This window comes from Bombyx mori, chromosome 16 (assembly GCF_030269925.1).
Source record: "Bombyx mori chromosome 16, ASM3026992v2".
In the NCBI taxonomy this organism is placed as follows: Eukaryota; Metazoa; Arthropoda; class Insecta; order Lepidoptera; family Bombycidae; genus Bombyx; species Bombyx mori.
Window position 1 is genome coordinate 13,740,949 of NC_085122.1, and position 10,127 is coordinate 13,751,075.

General features: G+C 48.4%; 1 protein-coding gene across 1 annotated transcript; it reads right to left on the reverse strand.

Moving 5' to 3' along the window:
- Positions 1–551: 551 nt before the first annotated feature.
- Positions 552–6,887, reverse strand: LOC119629723 (uncharacterized). Its single transcript, XM_062673177.1, has 3 exons — positions 4,979–6,887; positions 3,256–4,751; positions 552–641 (listed from the first exon to the last, which is right to left on the reverse strand). The coding sequence occupies exons 1-3, from the start codon at positions 6,885–6,887 to the stop codon at positions 552–554; spliced, it is 3,495 nt and encodes a 1,164-aa protein (XP_062529161.1).
- Positions 6,888–10,127: the final 3,240 nt, after the last annotated feature.

Genomic DNA, 10,127 nt, shown 5'->3' on the forward strand with positions numbered 1-10,127 from the left:
AAATGCAGATTATTACCATAACATGTCCCGTTATTATAAATGACAAATTTTCAAAGCGGACGGTTATTGTTTGTTTGTTTTCAAATCCGTGTCATTAAATTTCCACTACTATATTTTTCATTATAGATACATTTAAATTCAAATTCAAATTCAAAATCATTTATTTCAACTTAGATGTCATGAATGCCAAAATATAAATAACAATGTTAACTCTACCACCGGTTCCAAAAAAAGCCACAGTCCTGAGAAGAACCGGCGAAACAAACTCAGCGGGCTTTTTTTTTGTTTTTTCTCAAATATTTTCTTTTTTTTAAATAAATAAAAATATTTACAATAAAGGAAGAAATAAGTCAAAAAAAAATTTAAATTACTGTCCATTTGTTAGAAAAAAAGTATTCAAACCAGTTGTTTATTATTCCTTCCAAAATCCATACACAACCATCCTTATGATGAGAGTAGCCGTCATAGACTTCAGCAATGCCAAAGATACAGGCCAAACCTTGGCTTCAGCTAGTCTCATCGTTTCTCACAGGTTTGAAAAATGACACATCTTAGCGCTTAGGTAAAGCAGAGGAAGCTCCCAGGAAGAAGCCAGATTGTGCAATACATGGCAAATATTTTCTCTGGAACCAAGCTTTTTTCTGTAATTGAACGCATAATCAACGAGGGTGTGATATTCAAATAGAGATGACAGGGTCATAGTCAACATTCTTCAGAACGCAACGTTAATTCTGTTAACGAAGAGATAAAGTATTTGATTTTTTTAAGTATACTACAAAACTTGACGTGCAAGCAACAATAACTCAGAACTTTCGACGTTAGAACTTTACAATGGAAGCTTTTTGTTATCTAATTAATTCTATTAAATTTATTTTTTATTTGATCTATACGACGTTTTATAATTGAATTAATTTCTTTGTAGCGTTCTAATGGATTCGGATGTCAACTCTTGGCTTATTGTATTTGTAATGAGAGTAAGCATTATTAATATTCTGTTTTAGCCAAGCTAGTATAGTTGCTTTAAAGGAAAGTTTTCTTAAACTAAGTGATTACTATACCCACCCGATCCTAAGTGATGACTGTTACTCGTGAACATCTGCAATGCTAAGGATATCCTGATCTTAATTTAGCACTAGCTTTAGGCCTGGAGTTACCTTAGGAGGTAGAGTGTAAACTCTAATTCTTATTTGCGAATTTGTAAGGATTATAAGTATGGGTTGTGAGCCCACTCGCTGTGGTCCAATTGACTTATTGCTGAATTATACCTTTTTTTTTTTTTTTTTTTTTTTTTAACGCTGGGGAATCCATTTACGGATACCCGGTCGAGAGGGGTAATAGACCGGGTTATGTCGGACTCCGGCGCCTCCAGAGAAGAAGAGGGAGAAGAGGAAGACCAAAGTCCTCCTCTTCTTCCAATTCCTACCGGGAGACTACGCCTTGAGAAAGGCGCGCGAGGCGCTGCGCGGCGTCTACCACGCAGGACCCGCCCCGCAAAACCGACTACCGACTAAACCCCATCGAGCTCCACCACTCCGACTCCACGAAACCTACGGTACCGCACAATGCGCGCCGCAGGCTCGCCGTCGCCGGTACCCATCCTGACAATAGGACGGGATCCAATCCCCGGGAAGATTCCGCAGGACGTCGTCTCAGGAGACACCGTGAGTGGCGCATAGGAGCCACCTTGCGCCGCCTCACCACGGAACCGACAGCAGAGCACTGGGCGCCCCCGCACCCAGTACCCAACAGTCCCTACGGGAGATTAACGGGAGCATCGTGCCCGCGTCGCCCACCCCGCCTTCTTCGCTGAGGAGCCGAAGAGGGATTCCACTCCCTTTCGCGCTCCTCAGCCTCGCGGAACGCCATGACCAGGTCGCAAAATCTGGCCATGGCCTCCCACGAACTCTCGTCCTCTAGCATGCGGGCAATGACAGCCCGCAAGGAGAGGTCCCTCCCCAGCACCGCGATGAGATCTCGCCGCGGGTGCTCCCAACGCGGGCACGCTTCGAGTGCGTGCTGAGCGTCATCATCCGGATGCCCGCACTGGTGACAACCCGGATGTGGCTCTCTCCTGCAAACCCTCCACAGGTACCTCCCGAAGCAGCCATGCCCCGAGAGGACCTGCGTAAGGCGGAAGGAGAGCACGCCGTGTCGCCGATCTGACCATGTCTCCAGCACGGGCACCAGGGCCTCGAGAGTGCGCCGGCGGGTGGCTGAGGTTTGATGAAGTTCCTCCAGCAACCGCTCCCTCCATTTAGCGTACGCCAGATGACGCGCAGCACGCCTCCACCGACTGACAGCCGACAGGCCGGGTGTCCGTCCCCGACCCAGGGACTGTGTCCTGCGCCGGTATACCGTAGCCAATACCTCGGCCTCGAGATCCCAAGGAAGGGAACCAGCGAGGGCGCAGGCGACCTCTCGGGAGATCGTACGGTACCCCCTGATGACCCTCACCGCGAGCGCCCGCTGAGCTCGGAGCAGCAGCGCCGCATTGCGTGCGGAGAGTGTGGGCGACCACACGGGAGCGCCATACAAGGCCATACTGCGCACGACCCCCAGGTACAGGCGTCGGACACCGACGCTGCAACCACCAACGTTGGGCAGAAGACGGACTAACGCACCTGCCATGCCCAGTAGCCTCGGAATCAACTCACCAAAATGGTGGTCGAAGCGCCATCGACTGTCCAGCACGATGCCCAAATATTTGAGCTTCGGCTGGACAGCGATCGATACTCCACCGACTATGAGCGTCGCGCCCGGAGGGGGTCCTCTCCGAACCGGGTGAAAGCATACGGCCTCAGACTTGTGGAGGGCCACCTCAAGACCTAGTCTCCGAATGCGGCTAACGACGGTGGAGACCGCCGCCGTTGCAAGGATCGCTGCGGTCCTGTAGTCAGCTCCGCGAGCCGTCACCAACGTGTCGTCGGCATAGCACACCACGTCGACGCCACGCAGGCCAGCACCGCGGAGGACCCAGTCGAAACCGATGTCCCACAGGAGTGGTCCCAATACCGACCCCTGTGGGACCCCGCACGAAACCGTTTTTCGTCCCCATCCTCTTCTCTCGGGGAAAATCACGCTCCGCCCTGAGAGGTAGTCCTCTATCAGGGTGCGGAGACTATTGGGGATGCGGTGAAACCGAAGTGATTCCACGATCGTGCTCCAGGGGATCGTGTTAAAGGCGTTGGCGATGTCAATCGACACAGCCAACAACACGCCCCCCTCGGAGCACGCACAATCGGAGAGATGGCGGACACGCAAGACCGCGTCCACGGTCGAGCGACCCCTCCGGAAACCGTATTGGTTAGGAGCCAAATCAGGCCCAACGTTTTCCAGGTGCTGGACAAGGCGATTAGCGATGACGCGCTCGAAGAGCTTACCGGCCTCGTCCAGCACGACGATTGGGCGGTACCCGTTCGGTTCGTCACGTGGCCGACCCTCCTTAGGAATAAGGACGAGCCGACCAGTCCTCCATGGCTCTGGGAACCTGCCCTCACGGAGGCACCGGCTGAACAGCCTTCGGAGGGCAGGCCCCAAACCATCGCCCGTCAAGGCGAGCGCCCACGCTCGGGACGAGATCCCATCGGGACCGGGAGCCGTGCGCTTCGCCCGCATCCTCTGCACAGCCGATTCAAACTCCGCCTGCGAAACGTCCGCAGGCTCCCCGCCATCAGCAACCCGCATCGTCGTCATCACAGGGGGGACGAAGGCAGTCCCGGTAAAATCCGGAAACAGACCCCCGACTACCCGCTGCAATGTCTCCGGCGGCAGGGTGCTGGTTGCGGGGGGGGCCCAAGGGCGGAGCACATTGCGCGCCAGCCTGTAGGGCCGCCCCCACGGATCACAGTCGTGCGAAGCTAGTAGGTCGTTCCAAGCAGCCTCCTTCGCCTCCCCGATAGCCACGCGCAGGGCCCTTATGGCCATCCTGTACACCTCGTACAGTCGGTCCTCCTCATCGGGGTCCCGGTGCGTTCTTCGACGTCGATACCGTTGGTATGCGCGACGACTGACGTCGCACAACCGGCGCTGGCTAGCGATCTCCTCACTCCACCAGTGGACTCTGCGTTTAGGAGCGAGAGCTCTAATGCGAGGCATAGCGGCGTCGCACACCCGCGACATCGCCTCGCGCAGATGCTCCACCCCCTCGCACACGTCTGCTGGCTCACCAAGCGAGTCAAGACGCCATGCCTGGACTACAGCCGCCTCACACAACCTCTCGACGTTGAGGCGCTTCTGGGCCCAACGAGGACCCCTCGCGCCGCCACCGCAGAGCAAGGAAGAGCCCTGGATAGACTCCGCCGGAGGCACTGCGACACCGAAACGAATGTAGCGGTGGTCGGAGAGCGTCTCCTCGCCGACCATCACGGCCCAACCGCGTACGCGATTCGCCACGTCGGGCGTGGCAAATGTAACGTCAACCACGGACCCGCCCAAACGTCGCACGCACGTGAGTTCTGCGCCACGATTGAGGACGAGAAGACCGCTTCCGACCAGCCACTCCTCCACCGCCCTACCTCTGGGGCACGTCCTCGAGGATCCCCAAGCCAATGACTTGGCGTTGAGGTCCCCGAGAACGAGTATCCGTTGGGAGTGCGACCTCCCAACGACGCGGCTGAGCTCGCTGAGAAAAACCTCAAACTCGGCGAGCGTCCTGTTTGGGGAGAAGTACACTCCCAATATGAATACCTCGGCCCAGAGGACAGCAACAAAGCCGCAACCTCTCTCGACAACGTCGAACCTGGGCGGAGCACCTACACAACAACGTCGGATGATAGCCACTCGGCCCTCCAAATCGGCTGCCCAATCGGGGCTCGAAGGAACCCGATACGGCTCGGCGACCACCGCAAGATGGGTCAACCCCTCTGCCATGCTCTGGAACAAAAGGTCCTGAGCTCTGGCAGAGTGATTGAGATTTCCCTGCAGGAATCGAAGGACACCTGTCATAACAGGGCGTCATTCGATGTCTCCATAGCCGTACCGGGCTGCCTCCGCGCATTCTCAAGCGCAGCGGAAGCTCCTCTTCTAGGTCTCGGTCTCGGGGACTTGGCACAAGCCTTGCTCCCGGAGACGTGATCCGCCGGTCTGCCGGCAGAGGCACATACAGCACAGTGTGGCGCCAGAGAGCAGCCGGACGCTACGTGGCCGGTCTGGCCGCACCGGTAACAATCACGGCTGCGGTCGACCGACGACGGACATCGAGCGCTCACGTGCCCTAGCTCATGGCATCGGAAGCACTGTAGCTTCTTAGCCTCTAGCAGATGAGCTCGGAGCACGCTCCAACCGACCCTCAATTTCGGTACGGCGAGGATCTTCGTCGCGGCAGCGACGGGCAACCGAACCAACACCTGACCCATCCCACTTGGGCCAGACTTGATCTCTCCGATCTTCACCGCTTCAAGAGTGCATTCGCCAATCCGGGCGAGCTCAGCGGCTACTTCCTCCGGCGTCAGGGAGTCATCCAGCCCGCTGATGCGGATGGCTGCAGTCGTCACTGGCCGGGTCACGATGACCCCCTCCGTGGACAGAACCTCACGAAGCTTTTGGGCCAGGAGATCAGCCTTGGCGCTCTGATCAGCACCTTCCACTACCAACACCTTGGCCCCAGTCACTGCAGACCGGATGCGCTGGATGGGGATTCCGAGTGCCCCGGGGTCCACCTTGGCTCTCGCTTCGGCGAGTACGCTGCGGTATGTGAGTCCTCTTTCTACAGCCTCCGGCTGCAGCTTGAGCACAACAGCTTGAGAGCGCGGAGGACGCAGCTTCTTCTCTTTCCTCTTTGCAGAGGACGGGTTTTTCTTTCCCGCTTCAGCGGGTGCTACCACTGGAACCGTCCTCACTGCTCCCTCCCTCGGCCGAGTGCCCCTACGGGTGACCGTTGACCAGCTCTCGATCAAGGAAGCTGGAGCCGGGAGGAGGGTGGGCGTTCCAGGTGGAGCCACTTGCGCAGTGGCTTTTCTTCTGGGGCCTCGTATCCTCTTTTTCGCCGATGTTGTAGGTGGCACTGGTTTCAATAATGGTGCCGAATTCAGTGTAGCGTCTACGACCATAGGAGGGTCCGGTGATTTTTCGCGGCTCTTCCGCCTGTCCGCCGCTAGCGGTGGTCGCATTCGCGGCTCCGGTAGAAGCCGTCCCTCTAGCCCCGCAAAGCGAGCGTCGAGCATCGTGCCGACAGCTCGCATAATGCGCTGGAGGCGCAACTCCTCCTCTTCTTCTTCGGTGTTTGGGGCCGGGGCTGCGGCTGGTGCATTTCCTAGCACCTGCGAGACCGTAGCCAGCTCCCTCCTAATTTCATCAAGCTCCTTGCGAAGCTGTAGGATCTCCTGCTCCTGCTTGGCGTTGATCGCACGCAGTCTTTCAGCCTCTTCAGTTGCGGTGCGGCCCACAAGGTCCTCCGTGGCCTCCTTGACGGTGGCCGCCAACTCCTTCAATGCACGCACATACGTGCCCTTCGGGCTACTAGATTTGGCGGCCACCGTCAGAGCCACCTCAGCACTCTGATGGAGCCTACGCTCGGCATCAGGCTTAGGGACAGATCCCTCAGCCGCTCTCTTCTTCTGGCGCGTGGTGCGCGCGCTCTCTGTGAACTCCCTCTCCTCTCTTTGGGCCCTAAGGCACGCCTTCCTGCCAACGCACTGCCTCGTGGTCGGAGGGCGTCCCCTTCCACGCTTTGATGGCGTCACGGCTCTGGGCTTCGCAACTGACGGGCCCTGAGCCTCCGAACCGGAGCTGCTGCTCAACCCGTCTGAGCTTATATTAAGGACCCTTTTCCGCTGTCGTCGTGTCGGCGACGAGCGGGTCGACGATTGGGCCGAACCGACTGTGGCCATGTCATCGTCTGACACGACATTGGCTCTTAAGGAGCTTACTTCAAGGTCCTTCTCGGACATCTTCGTCTGAACTCCGTCCTTCCCGGACCTGACGTCTAGGCAGTTTTTGCCCCCCCCAGAGTACGTGGGGCAGCGTGCGTCCGACGAGTCGGCCGCACGGAGGGATTCTCCCCCCGCGGAGCGGGAGGTACCCTCCTGGGGTAGTATCTTTTTAAAACTAGCCATTACATTTATTTCTTTTTTATATATTTTTTAACCCAGGGTTCGGTTCCCTGGGACACCCTAGCGACTGGTCGCCCACCAGCCATTCATTCTCTCGCCGGGTGTCAGAGCTTAGAATTGGGTATAAAAGGAAAGAAGATAAAAATAAAACCAAATAAAATCAAAATAAAACCACAGGAGAAGAAGAATAGAAAAGCGTGTAAAATAAAACAATGAACGGAAACAAAAGAAGAGAAAGAGACAGATTGAAACTTAAATTAAATTAATAAATAAATAAAAATAACCAAAGGACAGTGTGAACAAAACAATAAAACAACAAGGAAAAGAGGGAAAAAGTGGAGGCCCTCGCATCTCCAGGAGAACCACCCTTCAGCAAGTGAAGGGGGAGGAGAGCGTGTAACCCCCGATGCTGGTTTTGGTCCGCGTCGCTCAATCTCTCCCGCCGTAACACAACGAGAGAGAAGGAGCGATGCCCCTGTGACTATTGCCCAGAGGCCCGTGATCCGCCACCTACGGACGCGCCCGGTCGAAGTCCAGCAACTCCCCCGCAGACGAGACCCACAGCACGCAGAGTGCGCGCTGCAAGCTCGTCCACGACCGGGTGCTGAATTATACCTGTCACGCATTAATCTAAAATTTCAGTATACATGGCGGGTGATAACAAAAAAAAAGCTTTTCATTATATTATTATCTACCTATCATTCTTGGATAGTAAAAAATTAACTATAGGGAAAGTTAGTCTAGTCAACAAGTTCAAAAACGTGTTAAATAGACATAAAGCTCCTAAAAATATGTACGATAGCTCATTGGATGCGGAATGATGTCTACAAAAATGTTTTTTAAGGGCTTATTAGCACATAAAAAATTGCGATTGTTATAAACAAAATAAGATTAAAAAAAAGGAATTTGGTTTTTCCTTAATAATTTCTAAAAAAATTATATTTAAGGAATGTTGAAAAAAGATCCTGAAAGAGGAGGAAATTTCCAATAAAAAAGTCCCAACTTCCGGAATTCTATCTCTATTATTTATAATTTTTTTTAACGCTTCAGCGTTAAAAAAAAATTAACGCGCTATTTTCAAATAGCGCTCTGCGAGGTCGTTACGGCATAGGCGCGCCGTCTAAAAAGCCGGTATATCACCTAAAATAATTTTTTTATAGTATTAAATAACAATTTAAAAATTTGAATAAATTATGGTGTAATCTAAACACTTGAACAAAAAAACCTCAGTGAAAAAAAAATTTTATATCGATTTTTCAAAAATTTACACCATTGTTAATTAACTAACTTTTTTCCAATCTCTGTTTTTATAAATTACGGTATAAAAGTTTCAATAATTCATCTATAATTTTTTCCCTTCGTGGAGCTCTTATCATTTAAGTACTTAATAAAGAAATGCAAAAAAAAATTTTTAATCTTTATTATTTTGATAATTATAATTTTTTTTAATTAACAAAAAATTTAATTTCTAAAAAATGTTATGAAAAATTGTTTTTTCCGTAATATCTTAATATTGCTGTTTTTTGCATCTACCATAGGTATTAATTAACATTTAAAAAAATGTGTGCGTGTACTAGTGTACACACGTAAGAAGTGAAACTTATTTATGGCCTTATTTTTCGAAAAATGATCTACATGCAACTTTCTAGAAATTGGTTAAATAAAGTTAAATTAGATAAAGTTTAAACAAAAGGATTTTATTATCATAGACATGAATACAAAAAAGTTAAATTAGATAAAGTTTAAACAAAAGGATTTTATTATCATAGACATGAATACAAAACAGATGGCGCGTAACGGAAAAATGTGACTCGTTCACTTCAAAAAAATAAATTACACTATTTGTTAAGAAATTGTTTATAAACAAATAAACTACTTTGGGATTTTTTAAAAAAAATTTTTTACCGTCTTATTGTATAGGTGAAATAATGTTTTTTTTTTTTTTAATTTTTGAAGTGAAACTTCCTTATCGGCGTTGGAAAAAAATTTACCGTCACATTTTTCGGTTACGCGTCACATTTTTCCGTTACGCGCCATCTGTTTTGTATTCATGTCTATGATAATAAAATCCTTTTGTTTAAACTTTATCTAATTTAACTTTTTTGTATTCATGTCTATGATAATAAAATCCTTTTGTTTAAACTTTATCTAATTTAACTTTATTTAACCAATTTCTAGAAAGTTGCATGTAGATCATTTTTCGAAAAATAAGGCCATAAATAAGTTTCACTTCTTACGTGTGTACACTAGTACACGCACACATTTTTTTTCTTCAATAAATGTTTTAATTGTTTAAAATCGTTTTTTTCATATTTCAATTGTTTAAATAATTACGGACAAATAAAAAACAAATAATAACGGAAAAAAACTATTTTTCATAACATTTTTTAGAAAATAATTATTTTGTTAATTAAAAAAATTATAATTATCAAAATAATAAAGATTAAAAAATTTTTATTGCATTTCTTTATTAAGTACTTAAATGATAAGAGCTTCACGAAGGGAAAAAATTATAGATGAATTATTGAAACTTTTATACCGTAATTTATAAAAACAGAGATTGGAAAAAAGTTAGTTAATTAACAATGGTGTAAATTTTTGAAAAATCGATATAAAAATTTTTTTTCACCGAGGTTTTTTTCGTTCAAGTGTTTAGATTACACCATAATTTATTCAAATTTTTAAATTGTTATTTAATACTATAAAAAAATTATTTTAGGTGATATACCAGCTTTTTAGACGGCGCGCCTATGCCGTAACGACCACGCGGAGCGCTATTTTCAGCGTTAAAAAAAATTTATAAATAATAGAGATAGAATTCCGGAAGTTGGGACTTTTTTATTGGAAATTTCCTCCTCTTTCAGGATCTTTTTTCAACATCCCTTAAATATAATTTTTTTAGAAATTATTAAGGAAAAACCAAATTCCTTTTTTTTAAATCTTATTTTGTTTATAACAATCGCAATTTTTTATGTGCTAATAAGCCCTTAAAAAACATTTTTGTAGACATCATTCCGCATCCAATGAGCTATCGTACATATTTTTAGGAGCTTTATGTCTATTTAACACGTTTTTGAA